Source organism: Lactuca virosa, chromosome 2 (genome assembly GCF_052849685.1).
Source record: "Lactuca virosa cultivar CGN04683 chromosome 2, Lactuca_virosa_CGN04683_v6, whole genome shotgun sequence".
NCBI classification, from domain to species: Eukaryota; Viridiplantae; Streptophyta; class Magnoliopsida; order Asterales; family Asteraceae; genus Lactuca; species Lactuca virosa.
Window position 1 is genome coordinate 269,924,381 of NC_136427.1, and position 15,342 is coordinate 269,939,722.

Here is a 15,342-nt window from a genome sequence, read left to right on the forward strand (position 1 = left end):
TTTACAGCGTCTATCTTTATAATCTAGTTGAACAGATGATTTTATGTAGTTTGCATGTCGCGCACGTTAGGAGTTAGGACTGAATGCTACTTTGTCCTTAAATTAATACAAAATAGATGAAAAAGGGAAGTTATAAACAGGAAATAATTACGGTAAACCTATTAGGTATCTAAGATAATGCTCGTAAGACTATTAGGTATGGGTTGGTGTTATAACTAGGTTATGGGATGTTACGAGGTAGAGAGAGAAAAGAAAAATAGATTTGCTTGTTTGGAAAATGATGTTACATCTCTTTGTTGTTACCATGCTTCTTACATAACATGAGGGTGGGGGTGGTGTTCTTCATGTTATAACTACGCTATGAGGCTGCTACTTCAGTCATAATGATGTTATGGTGACCTATACCCAATCTAATCAAAATGTAACTTTAATTTTTCAACCAAAATTTTCATTTTTAAATCACATAAAACCCAACATCACATTTCTTAAAAACCACAAATGTATATGTTGTCAAAACACAAGTCAACAACTGTTTGATAATATTCTAGAATCCTCAAAAACATAAACTCCAACAGGTGTGTACAATCAAGCTGACGCTTTCCCACGATTCTGAGAAATACCTGAAACACATATCACACAACACTGTAAGCACGAAACTTAGTGAGTTCCCCAAAATACCGCACACATATCATTAACCTCTCATGGCTATATCTCGATAAAGACCCTCCGGTCAATGTATCTCAGTGAAGACCCTCCGGTCTCACAACTCGGGGTGGACCCTCCGGTCCTAACTCAATAAAGCACAGAATAATATACAACATAAATCACAAATACATAATGCATAATATCACATAACTCAGTATAAACATACAAGACCCTCCGGTCGATAACTCATATAAGACCCTCCGGTCACACAATATTGCCACTCAGGTAAGTATAGTGAGAAGACTCATCTCGCAGAGTAAAACAATCTATCCCACACTCGAGCTGTTGGTCAAATCTCCGCCCCTCCATGGCCTCCAAAATCCACAGTTGACCAAAACCCTAAAGTCAACGGAAGTCAACAGTGAAAGCTGACCCAACTCTAAAAGTCAACGGAGGTCAACACTCGAGTCAATAGTCCATGTTGACTCAACTCGCCGAGTACAGCTCATGAACTCGTCGAGTCCCTCAGAACTCAGTAAATCGCGAAAACCCGAGTCTACTCGCCGAGTTGCTAGCCAACTCGTCGGGTCCATGCAACGTCCAAAAGACCAGGAAAACCCTACCTACTCGTCGAGTCCACTCTGACTCCAAAGACGGGTAAACCCTCTCAACTCGTCGGGTTGTCTCATCAACTCGCCGAGTCTGTACCGCGTCCAACCCATCGGGGTAAACCCTAACCGACTCGTCGAGTCGGCTTACCAACTCGTCGAGTCCCTTCAGTCCAATTCCTCATCCAGACAGTTTTGGACAGAAATAAGGTCTCATACTCTGGATCTAGCCTCCTAAGGCTGAATCATCACGTAAAGCTGCAAGCTTTACGTTCATGCATGACATATATGGCTCAAAATGCCAAAACAAGCTCCATAAAAGTTTTCATGCATGGAGACTTGCCCAAAGCTTGATAAAGCTTGGATCTTTGGGCTCATAGGGACTCATATAACTCAGATCTGGAGTCTCAACCTCCATTACCAGCTCAACAGTTCAAAATCCAAAAGATGGATGGAAATAAGCCCTAAAACTCCCTAGGAAGAGATCTATCACAAGAGATGCCCAAGATGGTAACTTTTTACCTCCAAACTGAAGCTAGCACAGAGAAACACTTGATCCACAAGCCTCTTCCCGTTCCAAGGCTTGATGCTCTTCACTCTTCTTCCAAAAATGCACTTGAACACAAGATCTTTAGCCTTTCTCTTTCTCACAACGACTATAATTCGTCTAAGGTTTCTCTCAGTGTGTCTAAATGATTAGGGAGGCGGAGATGAGGGCTTAAGGTCCTTTAAATAGGGTTCAAGCCCTAAAATTAGGGTTTTCTCAACACAGACTCAACTCGTCTAGTCCAGCCCTTCGACTCGACGAGTAGGCTTCATAACTCGCACGACCAGCTCAACTCCTACATGACGAGTCGGGACCAACCAACTCGTCGAGTAGGTCCTACAATGTGCATTATAACTCTTCAAGTTGCACATCCAGAATTCGAGGTGTTACACAAAAGGTGAAAGTACAACGTAAATATATGTTGGGCGTCCCCTCAAATTCACAACCAGACAACAGTAAAAACAATTTGTTAAATAAGAAGGTTAATTTTATATGTATCTCGAATTACTTATTGTATCCCCATATGTGAGTGTTTGTGTCTGTGTGTAGCCCCCATGTTTGAGTTTTTATGTGAGTGACAAGGATACATATAGTAGCACCTAATAAGAAATGAAAACTTGAAGTTGCATGTGCTTTAGTAAAACATATCGACTGTCCATAAAATCGAGAAATATTAATCTCATTTTTTCTGCCGTCCATGAAAACAAAATTACGAGCAATCTGCATTTTAGTTTTGTTGTCATAATGTAAGGTGGCATCATCAACACACATATCTACAAGTTACCAATAAATCGATCAATCTAATAAGTAGTCACAACTATCATTGATACTCGTCCATGGAGGAACGTCAACGATAAACAACATATCATTTCCTATTCTTCCATGAGATAAGAGAATATCCAATAAAAAACATAAACCAATATTACACCTATGATTATTAGGATCATCATCACAATCAATATCACTATAAGCACAAATCTATAGGGAAAACGTCGAAGAAACCAAAAGAATATGAAATTGAGTGCCTTGTAGATTTCTCAAAATGTGAAGAATCGCTCATGGTAAATAGTAGTAGGGGTGGTAACGAACTGATTAACCACATAAACCGCATGTGTTATGTTTAAGTGAGTAACCATGAGATAATCAGGCTTCCAAAAATTGTATGGTATAAAGTAAGGTATGAAACATGCACACCATGGGTCGACAAGTAACGAACATCGATTTCAAGGGATCGGCCAAATCACGTTTTAATCACGCAATATTATCATAATCATCATCATTAATAATCATGTCATCGATATATACGTACAAGATGATTCAACCTGCACTAGTAAATTTAACAAACAATGCCAAAACATGATTGCCAGGAAGAAAGCAAAGAGATGTAATATTGTGAAGAACTTCTCAAACCAAATACAAAGTGCTTGTTTGAAACCATAAAATGCTTTACGAAACTGACACACTTCACTTGTCTAGTGAATTATAGCCAGAGAAGGCACCATAATCATAATATGTATAATCATCATTTTCATAGATGGTGCAAAACTTTTTTCATAATCTATACCGTATTAATGAGAGTAACCTTATACAACAAGCTCGACCTTATGCCTTTCAATTGACCTATCAAATTTTGTTTTTTTCTTGAAAGAACAGACCTATCAAATTTTGTTATGATCTTGTAAACCTAATGACAACAAATAATACATTTTATGAGTGGCCGCAAAACCAAATCCTATATGTGGTTTGACGAAGAGTAGTTAGTTCCTCATTCATATCATCCTGCCAAAATGGATCACAATCTACCTCTTGAGAGGAATTAGGTTCATATAGACGACGTAATTGGAAACAAATAAAACAACATAAACAAAATACGAGTATTAAACAAAGTCGGGAAGTTTAGTAGACTTACATGGTGGAGGGGCATCTATAGTCTTGTAGGTGATTGATTAGTTGCAAACACAAGAACATCCATAGTCGCAGGAGGAAACATAGTATCTATAGATGTAAATGTCTCATGTATTGAATATGAGATCATGTAAGAGAAGTGTCCCTATGACAATAAGTTATATATCACTTGAGATAAAATATGATGCGATTGATCGAAAACAGAAAAGAATTACATATGCTCGAAAAATGTTACATGATGCAAAACATTAAATTTTTTATGTAACACCCTCTTTTGCAGGTAAATTTTAAACGATGGTTGTTGCATTTAAAAGGAATGTCAAGGTATTATGGGTGTTCAAAATATCCGAAAACCGAAAAACCAAAAGTCCGTCCGATTTTTAGGTTAACCGAACCGAATTTTTTGACATTTCCGGTTTGGTTAACCGAACCGCTAAAATATTAGGTTTTTCGGTTCGGTTAGGGTTCATGTTTTTTTGCCGTGGACAGTTAACCGAAAAACTGAATTTTTATTGTCTTAATAGTTATTCAAAATAAGATGTGCAATTTGCAATAGAATAACATATTACTACTCCCTATCAAATTGCAACAAAATTTAAATTCAAAATACGAAATGACATTATCAATTTATTAGACCAATAACATATGAAATTTTATTAATAAAACTAATGTTATGATTCACTTTAAACAACCACGTTTATGTGATATTGCAGTGTAAATCTAAAATTATGACGATTACCGTAACAAATAAATAATTTTGATGATCTTTGATTAAACTTTATATATATTCATTATTTTTTGGTTTTTCTTGAAGATTGTAGCAAATTATTATCCTTGTTTTGAATATTAATCGTTAAGTTTTTTAGTTTCGAAAAACATTTATTAATTCATAGACGGTTAATAGGTTAACCGAATAACCTAAACGGAAAAACATGTTAATCGAGTTCTTCGGTTTTGGTTTAAGAAATTAACGAACCGATTGTTCCGGTTATCCTTCCGAAATATGATTTCGGCTCGGTTAACCATCCATGAACGCCCGTACAAGGTATAGATGACGATAAACGACACAAGATGCAAGGATATATTATAGGATGTTATATTATGTTATGATTGTTGGATTTATTAACTAACAACATTTAAATTATTATATTATCTTTTAGTTGGGTTTTACAACCATTAAAATATTGTTGGGTAATATTTATGTTTTATATTCATGCCTCTTGTTAAAGTGATCACTTTTGATTTTGTTTGAGAACAGTATTTTTATTTTAAGAAGGCTTGAAACTAAGATTATAGATTTTTAAACATAATATAACTGAATCCAACAGTAAAAGCCCAAAGACCTAAACGAAAGCCCAAACAGACCCATTTTGTCAGTATACTATTACTAATTTACTATAGATACATCGATGTAAAACCGCATCATCGCCGTTCAGTTCGCAAGGAGAATTAGGGTTTTTAGTCGGAAGTTTATCGCCTTTTCAGTGCAAAGATGGGGTAAGTAACACATTCGTGGATCTAATGTAACTTCTTCCATAGTTATGATTGTGCGTTTGAATGTTATGTGTAGGTCTTTTGTGTATCATATAGCTGTGATTAGTAGAATTCATCCAAATGGTACAAATGCTTTCTAAAAAGCTCCGTCTAATTGATAACCATCATTTTCATATATGTTCATTGACTAGTGTTTTCTGCTGATTTAATGTTTTGACGAGGAAATACAAGTTTGAATATGAATAACCTAAGAAAAAGAGGCTTATAAGTATTGTTTTTCATTTGCTTTGTTTTTGTCGAATATTAGAATTGATATGCATATCTTAAGATGATAACTTTATGCCAATTTTGGTGAACATTAGCATTGGAATTTTTCTTGAGCTTTTGGATGGATATGCTGCTTCAGTTATGAGTGAACATTGATATGTTGCAGGAAGACACATGGAATGGGAGCTGGTCGCAAGCTAAAGAGTCACAGAAGGCGACAAAGATGGGCTGACAAGTCTTACAAGAAGTCTCATCTTGGAAACGAATGGAAGAAGCCATTTGCTGGTTCTTCTCATGCTAAAGGCATTGTCTTGGAGAAGATGTATGTAAACATACATTCTACACTCTTCACTTTTTTGGTCAATTTTCACATGATACATTTTGTCTTTTTAATTTATAACATCACTGAATGTTTCTCAACATTTCTCTACAGTGGTATTGAGGCCAAACAGCCTAACTCTGCCATCAGAAAGTGTGCAAGAGTTCAACTTATCAAGAACGGAAAGAAGATTGCAGCTTTTGTCCCCAATGATGGTTGCTTGAACTATATTGAAGAAAATGTGGGTATTTTAGTCATTCTTCATCAGTTTGCTTGTGGCCCTATGGTTTCTAATTCTTTTTTTGGTACAGGACGAGGTGTTGATTGCAGGATTTGGACGTAAAGGGCATGCTGTGGGAGATATTCCTGGAGTTAGGTTTAAAGTTGTGAAGGTGTCTGGTGTCTCTCTTTTGGCGCTTTTCAAGGAGAAGAAAGAGAAGCCAAGGTCTTAAGCATGATTTTAGTTTCTTATCTCATTGTTTTTATATTCAAGACTTCACATTTTACTGTTCTTTATTTAATCTGGGATTTTGAAATACCATCTATTTCGACTTCAAAGAAGCACAAATATTGCCTGTGTTAAATTTAGCCCACACTATCGGGTAAGGGTGCAGTAGTCATTTTACATTGGTTAGGGATGATCGGTGTAACAAATGCTTTGTTTTGAACTATGAGCCCCACCCAAAAAAAACTTCTTTGCAGCTCAAATAACTTAAGTTTATTATGATTATTACAAGTAGCTTAAAAAACTCAAGTCTCTAATTACAAGAATGAAGAAAATACCCACATTTTCTTCAATGTAAATTGACTATTACAAGTAGCTTAAAAAACTCACGTCTATTATTAGGTTGTGCATAAAAATCACTTTTTTTTTTTTTTTTTTTTTTTTTTTTTTTAGTAATCTTTTTATGTGATTTTACAACGAAAATATGATGAGTAGATTCATAGTTTCCCTTGTCATCAGACAACTAACAGAGGTTGAAGATTTGTTCGACCTTTCAAAAATTTACTATTAGTTTTATCAAACACTTTTACATAAATACATATCTAAACTAGCCGTTATTTTTGCCAAACAGTTAATGTAATGACTTGTTTTATTGACTTAATAATAAAAAAAGAAGAAGAGGGTTATATAGCGTTTGGATTGCACCATTCTCATGACCAAGGTTTTAGAAAACTCTCCTCCCATGAGGGATTTAATGAGAATAGATGTTACTACTTCAGTCCTGCTGTTGCTGCCATTACTAGTCCCTCTACTATGTGATCTTTAGACCAAGTGGTATACTTATAACGAACATGTTCGTGGTCTATGTGGCCACGAACAATAATTGTGAACACCACCCCATATTCTTAGTGGTGGCTAGTGGTGGAAAAATTCGTGGTCAATTGTTGTGGGGAGGACGAACCACCACGTCCAATGAGCTTTTTTCTTTCTCTATCTATCTCTATCTCTCTCTACATATTAATTAATTAAAAAATATATATATTTTATTTTAATAATGAAAAAATAAGAAGGATATAGTGGTGGTATCCCAACCTTTTAGTGGTTGACTGTGGTAATGAGTTGGCACCCACCACTTTAGTGGTTAGTGGTGGGTATAACGGATGACCTTACAACAATGATCCCACTTGGATGATATTCCCTATCGTGATCGGAACCCAACACAAAATTAGCATGGAGAGGGATGATGTGCGCCTAGAGAGAGAGGAACAGAGTGAAGTCATGGCGTAGGAAAGTTAGATTAACAAAGAGCGATGGCTAACGAAGAGACATGTTGACACTTAGGTGTAAGATGTTTTTACAAAACTAATTGGAAGTTGAAAATTAGAAGTTATAGTTTTTATTTGTATAGAAGTGTTTGACAAAAGTAGTTATCAGCGCTTAAAAGTTTAAAATTATAAAAAAGACCTAACTAAAAGCTCATAAAAACTAGTTGAAGTGGCGTTTAGTTTAAAATGAAAGTTAAAACTTTGTAGTATCGAAAATAATTAGTAGTCAATTATCTAAATAAATCATAAACTTTAAAAGATTCACAATAATATAAAAAAAACACCGTTTTAAGCCCTCAAAAAGAGTTGAAAATACCATCGAAAAACGATAAATTTTGTTAATTTGCCGTTTTTTTTACTACCATGCGAATTTCTTCTAAGTTTAAGACCGGATTATCAATTTGGCAGATTTGGTGATGATGTCATCAAGTCTTTAATCATAATTAGTGATAATGTTAGTTCAAAAATTTATATTTTGTTAGAAAAAACAATTTTCAAACTTAGATTTCATAAAAGTTTGAAAATCACCATTTTTTAACATGACGGCTCTTTTGGTTTTTCTAAAATAAGGTTGTTATTTTTTAATGTTCAAATATGAAAAGTGGTTAATTTGGTGAACATCCATAACTTTATCTTTAATGTATGTCTTGGTTCAAATATATAACCAAAAATATTAGACTATTAGTGTTGTTAAATATACACAAGAAAGAAATCATTTGAAATGCTTAAAATCAATAATTAAAACTTGAAACTGATAGAGTGATGGTTGAGTTTGATACAACATAATATATATTCTTTTTCTTAAAAATATAACCTTCATAAATAAGAAAGGCAATAATGAATCGAATTAATGTTCTTTGTTAAAACCTTGTGCCACAATAAATTCAATTGTCAAATAAAAGTGATAGATTGGATTATGAATGCATTATTAAAAAACAAAGGACAGAAACGTGCAATTCAATACTGATGGACTATTTATGTAATTTACACAATACGAAATAACGGTCTACTTTTCCGCCGAACGACCTATGTAGAATAAGGACTTTCCACTCCACATCTTCGAGCTTCTCTTACCTAAATCTCCCAAACAATCGGGTCTTCTCCTTCTTAATTCGGATCAAGAGTACGACCCAATTCTCCGGCCTTCGGAAATCGGAATGAAAGTAAATGATCGGAAAGGTCGGGGAGTGAAGACATTAGGTTTTCCGTTTATCTAAAAGCGACGATATCTTAATCGCCGTTTCCTCTTCTTCTACACAATGATGGTGCATCTTTTATAACTGAGAAACATTTTCAGGTGATTCTTGTTGTTTTAATTCCTCAATGTTACGATGCACCTTTGTTATTTTTGTGTTTTAGTTTTGATTAGTCAATTCGGTGGCTAAATTAGGTAGCAACAATATATAAACTGTACGATTCTTTCAGAGTTGATTTGCTGATCAAATTTTAGTAATTGTTGTTCATAATTAATCTATCTACGTTCATCCGTTTACTGTTGCTGTGATTCACTCAGAATCCCGATTTTCTTACATTTGCTTTCTGGTTCAATTGACTATTCCTTCTTCGTTTTGATCTGTTTGTGTACTGGTGTTCTTTTGGCATCTGAAACTCTTCCATTCAAGAGCCATCATCATCTGCATGAGAGAAAAACAATCCGCATTTGCTTATCTTTTCATTCTCAATCACATCCTCAATGTGCACTTATTGATTGGAACCATTATTGATTAATATTGTGAGCACTCGATCAAAGTTAGAGAAAATATAACATTTCTTGAATACAATTACAAAACATAGATGTTAACGATTGTGTCCACTGAGCTAATTTATAAAAGGTCTTTGCTTCCTTCATAGAAATGCATTAGCATGTGTAAAAAGCCATTTGTAATCACTATTTTACAGGACATCTTTCAAGTTGAGGGTCACCAGTTGATAGGCATGATTAGGGATGAGATTTAGAACCGGAAAACTGGACCGGAACCGGAACCGTTAGAACCGGAATATATAGAACCGGTTCCGGTTCCGGGTTTAAAAATTGGTTTTATCCGGGTTCCGGGTAATTCGGGTTTGGGTCCATCGGGTCCGGGTAAACCGGGTCTAAAAATCGGAACCAGTGTTTGGAACCGGAACCACTTTTAGGGCCGGAACCGGTTTTTGTGAAACGTTTAAAAGATGCATATCTCATTCGTTTCAACTCCGATTGACATGCGCTTTTTTCCAACATGTAGCTTAGAGTTTGTACATTATTTTAGACTATAAATTTGTCATTTTTAGTTTTATATTCATTGACTTACACTCCCCCAAAGTCGAGATATCAAATCTGAAAGTTTTTAGTTTTTTAGTTTTTTTGTATTCGGTGAAAGTTTTAAAACATGCATATCTAATTTGTTTGAAGTCGGATTGACATGTGGTTTTTTCTAACTTGTAGTTTACAGTTTGTACATGAATTTAGACTATAATTTTGTCATTTTTGGTTTAATATTCAATGATTTACAGTCCTCCGAAGTCAGGATATCAAAACTGAAAATTTTCAACTTTTCAGCTATTTGTTTTTGTAATTTGTATTCTGTGAAAATGTTAACACATGCATATCTCATTCGTTTAAAGTTGGATTGACATGCGGTTTTTTCCAGAGTGTATTTTAGAGTTTGTACATGGTTTTAGACTATAATTTTGTTAATTTTGGTTTAATATTCAATGAGTTACAGTCCCCCAAAGTCGGGATATCAATATGAAAATTTTCAAAATTCAACCGACTAAGTAGTAAATAATTACCAAAAAATTCCGGTTTTTCCGGGTTTTCCGGTTCTAAACCCACTTTATCCGATTCCAACCTACCCACTTTGATGTTTCCGGGTTTTTCGGTTCTAGACCCACTTTACCCGTTACCGTACCCAGAACCGAACCGGAACCGGTTCTTATATACCGGTCCGGTTTCCGGTTCTACAAAATCATGTTAACCGGTTCCGGGTTTTCCGGTCCGGGTTTGGACCCACTTTCATCCCTAGGCAGATATCTTCATTGAAATATATTTGAACTGATAACAGAGCAATAACAGAGCAGACATGGCACACAGCAATGAACAGACTAAACTAAAACCTCAACTGCTTAAATCATCAAGTTTCGCATGGGATAGAGCCTTTTTCACTAGTGATGGTATGCTACAAATTACAAAAACTTCAATAATCTTTCATATCCATAGCATCACTCTTTACTTTCTCTCCTTTGTTTTTAAACAGGTGTTCTTGATGAGGATGAGTTGTCAAGCATAATTAAAGCAGATGGGAACAATGTCAAACACCAGTTACAACCACTTCAAGAGATTAAAAATCTCGAAGCTGAATTGTTCCAAGAGATGGAAGAAGCTTCAACCAAAAAATTCAACAAGATCAAAACAAAACCAACAACATCAAGACACAATTCTCCATTGAGCAATGTTAAATCATCAACAACCATTACAAGAAACAGCACAAGATCCAAAACTGGTAAAGCCAAAGCTGATTCACCCTCTAAATCTCATCTTCCATCTCACATTTCTTCAAGAACATCATCACCTGGTAGTCCCAATAGTCCAGGGTCACCAGGATCATCATCTTCAACCTTTGCTCTCAATCAAAGATCATCAAGAGGTAATACCAGTGCTCCTCGTAGATCCTCATCAACCAATGCAAGAAGAAAAGATGAACAAAAACCTGGTAAACAATTGATCATCACCTTGAAGAATAAATCATCACCAGTTCACTCTCATCATCCTTCATCACCTTTAGGGCTATCCAGCTCCACTTCAAGCACATCACTCGCATCATCATCATTATCATCAACCTATAAAGTCAACCAAAGGTCAATATCCACAGGTAGGGGTACTACCCTTCAACACAGGTCATCAAACCGTGATTCATCCGCCAGCTCATCTTTAAAAACACGTCCCACTAGTCAAACTCCAGATCGTACCATAAAACAGTCAACAACATTGTACCCACGAACCAAGACTACACTCTTTGAGGATGTGAGTTGCATTTTCTTATATTTCTCTTATCTTATCATATATATTTTGGATTAGCAATTTGTACAAATCTTTGTTATTGATTGGGTTGTCTAAAACTGAATCTACACAGCATGGAAAAGAGAGAAAGATTCAAGCAAAAAAGACAGGTGAAAGAAGTAGTAGTCCAGGACCTTCAAGAGTACAAACAAGTGGTAAAGAAAGAGAAAGAGTGTCGAGTAGTGTATCATTAAAAGGTGTGAGAAATATATTTGTGGTGTCTCCTGAAATTATGGACATAAAAGGGAAACTAAATGCATTGAAGATGGAAATCAATATGCAAAAGAGAGAGAAATGCAAGGAAACCAAAATGGTTCCTGTGAAGATTGGTAAAAGTGAATCAACTTCTTCTGGTATATTCAAGAACTCATCCAGCAAAATGAACAATCAAGCAAGACGCACGTGAAATAGTAGTAAAATGAACAATAAGCATCAGACATTGTTGTGTTATTCTGTTGGTTAATGAATGCATGGTTTTAACAACACTCATGGCTTGTTTATATCAAAGATACATCAATGGACGCATCTCACTTTGCTTGATTATTATAGGTAATGTTTCATTGGTTAAAAGAAGAAGCGATTTTTTTTCATAAAATAACAGTCTGCTTATTGATTTGTTCACTTATGTCATGTACTTTAATTTTGTTGTGCAGCCATGTATGTCATTGTTATTTTTGTTGTCTACACTTAATCACCATACTTTCAAAAATTTCTCATTTAGATTACTTGGTAAAAAATATTTTGATTTTCCCAAGTTATTATATACTAATACAAGTATTAAAATTTATATGGAAAGTATGTTTGTTAAAAATCAACAAAATACCATGATCATCTCTCTCTCTCTCTCTCTCTCTCTCTCTCTCTCTCTATATATATATATATATATATATATATATATATATATATATATATATATATATATAGTCTTTTTGTGATACACAATGTTTTTTTATATACTTGACTTGACATTTCGTACGTCTTCATATGCATGCCTCGCTTGATTATGATATTAAGTAGACGAATTTAAACAAACTTCCCGTTGAACGGTTTATGAGGAGTTTGCTGAATGTTATGAACGTGTATATTTATTTAGAGCCATATACCTTACACTAAACATCTATAACCTAACTCTCTATTTCTCCATGTATATTTATACCATACATCAAAATATAAAACTTGTCAACTACTTTAAATGTGTCACTATTTTATTATTGAACAACTAGAAAGATATATATTAATAAATGTTATAGGTTGTTACATCTTTTGTCATTTTTTTTGTCTTATTCAAAGTTATTAAATGTTACCTTCCATAAAACAATAAAAGTACAATGTGTTTTTCTATATTTCACTCTATTTGAACTTCAATAATCAAATATATCCAACCATAAAATTTCCAGGATCAAAGCTTAAACCAAATATTGTTCTAGTTCTCAAAATAACATACAAATCCCCAGTTATATCAAATGACCTTAGTTTATGATGACTGGTGCGTGTAAACTACCTTAAATTATAAGCTAACTTTTCAATAAGCTATTTAAGATAACTTATAAGCTAAATATCAAACAAAATCCAAGTCCCTTAACCATCATTTATAAGATTCCAAACCAAAATTTAGTTTCCAACATACACGACAGATTGATATGTTTCAAATTCGAACAGTAAATGTCCCATAGAAGTCAAAATGATCAAAAGTCAAACATCAAAATTCGTTTGCCAAGAAAGATTATGATGTTACTTCACTAATCACTAAAGATCCAGTCGCCTAATCTTCAAAAAGCATCCCCTTTACTGATTTCACACCCTTCTTGTTTTGATTTCTGCCAGCTGTCCCTCTTTTCCGAGGTGTTGGTGAGAAGTTAAGGCAGTAGCTCACAAGAGCTGGCCCAAATATGCTAAACTTCCCACTGCTACTGAAAGCAGTTTCTGCATCACATCTTCTCTCAAACACCATCTTCACACACTTCTTCTTCTTCAACACTTGAGTCTCTTCTTCTAACAGAGCTCCATAACGCCCAAATATCTCATTCATTTTTGACACTGATGGAACTGATTCCAAATCTGTAAACTTCAAGATTAAAGCAGTTGCAGTTGCAGATGTAGATGTAGAGTTCTCTTTCTTTGGTTTCAACTCAATGATCTTATCAGTCCAGTAAGAGTCTCTAATTCCATGTTGGATTTCAGTTTCTTCCCTCAATTGGGATTTTGTCTCCATGCAATAATTCCTAAAATCAGACGAAAATTTCACTAGTGATTCAAGATTATGATGTTTTTCAAACGGGTTTCTGGCAGAATATCTAACAAGTGAAAGAAATTCATCCCTGTTAAGTTCAAGATTTTTCCTTTTTCTGCCTCTTTTCTTAGGTGTATATTCCACTTCAGAAAAACTATGATTACTTTTTGTCATCAAATCCGATAAGCATTTCATTTTCTTGCTTGGGCTCAAACCACCATCTGGATAGCATTTCCAACAACTAAAAGATGATAACTGAGCTTCCATGGTTGAAATCTCTGATCTAGTTATCCCAAATGGATCTTTAGCTAAATCTTCAACACACTGGATGATTTTGGCAGGTTTAAATGAAGCAACAGTTGAATCTTTTTCAGTGAATTCAACATCATTTGCTTCTTTTGTAGAGTATTGACTTAAATCAACAACAAGATTGATTGCATGTAACTCGCCTACTTCAGAAACTAAATTTGTCCCAAGATTTGGATCATCTACCAACCCTGATCTTGAAACTTCACCATTCAAACGCATATGATCATTTCCCCCATTTTCAACATCTCTTGAAATTCTCTCATCTGACGCCATTACGATCCCTTTTCCATATCCAGAAACCCTAGCATCGCCAACTGAACCGAAGCTCACAACGCCATTTTCATGCTGATCAGAAGACGATTCCATCACTAGGGTTTAGGTGTTCGATGATCCTAACAAGAAACCTCAGTTCCTTACTTACACTATCAGAAGTTCGTCGATATAAACAAATAATCCCTAAAACACATGCAATCCACGATAAAACGCAAAATCAAGATCCAAAATACGCATAGGAAAAGTAATTCAAGAACAGCGTGGAGTGTGTTGGATGAATACATTATGATCAGAAAAGAGAAGCGAAAGAGGGCATACATTACCTGGTGCGAATCAATATCGCAAAATCTTCGTAAAGAGAAGCGGCATAGTGTTAAGGAGAGAGACTTTACGCTTGATCGTTGCAAATGAGGTGACTGTTATTTTTCAAGTAAGATACAATTGGGTTGTACACGTGTCATGATAGGGGAAATCTTGGAATTCGGACACAACATTTTCATTTATCATTTCTATAACTTCTTTTTCAATTAACCGTTATACCGGCAACGACCATGATTTGCATCCACCTCCACCTCACCACCATCTCCATCCACCTCACTTCCACATTGAACCTGGTATTCTCTCCGCGACGAAGAGAGATACCAACATGAGAGAGAAGAAGAGAGAGGAGATAGAAGAAGAAAGACCTGATTGGTCGTGGTGGTTTGTGGTTGGGACAAAGATTGACCACGATCATTGTACCACGGAGCAGACGAGGTGGTGTGCACGTCCGTGGTTGTGGTTCCAAGTGGCAACGAATGCTCTTCGTTGAGAGTATACCAAACGGGCTAACTATTTATTAAAAAATTAATTTCTAATTAAACTTAATTTTTCATGCTCCTTAGCAATTCTATCCAAATAAATTAATTCAATATTTTATTTGAAAAAAGAATGTCA

At 35.1% G+C, this 15,342-nt stretch overlaps 3 protein-coding genes across 6 annotated transcripts; 2 read left to right on the top strand and 1 right to left on the bottom strand.

Moving 5' to 3' along the window:
• The first annotated feature begins 5,090 nt into the window (after positions 1-5,090).
• LOC145161052 (small ribosomal subunit protein uS12) lies at positions 5,091-6,369 on the top strand. Its single transcript, XM_079080485.1, has 4 exons — positions 5,091-5,202; positions 5,633-5,788; positions 5,900-6,026; positions 6,097-6,369. The coding sequence occupies exons 1-4, from the start codon at positions 5,198-5,200 to the stop codon at positions 6,235-6,237; spliced, it is 429 nt and encodes a 142-aa protein (XP_078936611.1). The 5' UTR covers positions 5,091-5,197; the 3' UTR covers positions 6,238-6,369.
• Positions 6,370-8,591: 2,222 nt separating this feature from the next.
• On the top strand, positions 8,592-12,155 carry LOC145156984 (uncharacterized). Of its 3 annotated transcripts, none has more exons than XM_079076168.1 (4): positions 8,592-8,852; positions 10,611-10,708; positions 10,792-11,558; positions 11,668-12,155. In XM_079076168.1, the coding sequence occupies exons 2-4, from the start codon at positions 10,618-10,620 to the stop codon at positions 11,998-12,000; spliced, it is 1,191 nt and encodes a 396-aa protein (XP_078932294.1). In that variant the 5' UTR covers positions 8,592-8,852; positions 10,611-10,617; the 3' UTR covers positions 12,001-12,155. The 3 variants fall into 3 exon arrangements, with proteins under 3 accessions (XP_078932294.1, XP_078932295.1, XP_078932293.1); XM_079076169.1 differs by having other exon boundaries at positions 10,616-10,708; XM_079076167.1 differs by having other exon boundaries at positions 10,600-10,708; positions 11,668-12,154.
• A 1,013-nt stretch (positions 12,156-13,168) lies between these two features.
• On the bottom strand, positions 13,169-14,906 carry LOC145156985 (uncharacterized). 2 transcript variants are annotated; one of them, XM_079076170.1, is made up of 2 exons: positions 14,730-14,906; positions 13,169-14,589 (listed from the first exon to the last, which is right to left on the bottom strand). In XM_079076170.1, the coding sequence occupies exon 2, from the start codon at positions 14,497-14,499 to the stop codon at positions 13,357-13,359; it is 1,143 nt and encodes a 380-aa protein (XP_078932296.1). In that variant the 5' UTR covers positions 14,500-14,589; positions 14,730-14,906; the 3' UTR covers positions 13,169-13,356. The 2 variants fall into 2 exon arrangements, with proteins under 2 accessions (XP_078932296.1, XP_078932298.1); XM_079076172.1 differs by having other exon boundaries at positions 14,725-14,906.
• Between the last annotated feature and the right edge of the window lie 436 nt (positions 14,907-15,342).

Coding starts and splice junctions, on each gene's coding strand:
- LOC145161052 (XM_079080485.1), top strand. Junction 5,789..5,899: donor GGCATTGTCTTGGAGAAGAT/GTATGTAAACAT, acceptor ATTTCTCTACAG/TGGTATTGAGGCCAAACAGC. Junction 6,027..6,096: donor TGAACTATATTGAAGAAAAT/GTGGGTATTTTA, acceptor TTTTTGGTACAG/GACGAGGTGTTGATTGCAGG.
- LOC145156984 (XM_079076168.1), top strand. CDS start 10,618: ATGGCACACAGCAATGAACAGACTAAACTAAAACCTCAACTGCTTAAA. Junction 10,709..10,791: donor AGCCTTTTTCACTAGTGATG/GTATGCTACAAA, acceptor GTTTTTAAACAG/GTGTTCTTGATGAGGATGAG. Junction 11,559..11,667: donor AGACTACACTCTTTGAGGAT/GTGAGTTGCATT, acceptor GAATCTACACAG/CATGGAAAAGAGAGAAAGAT.
- LOC145156985 (XM_079076170.1), bottom strand. CDS start 14,499: ATGGAATCGTCTTCTGATCAGCATGAAAATGGCGTTGTGAGCTTCGGT.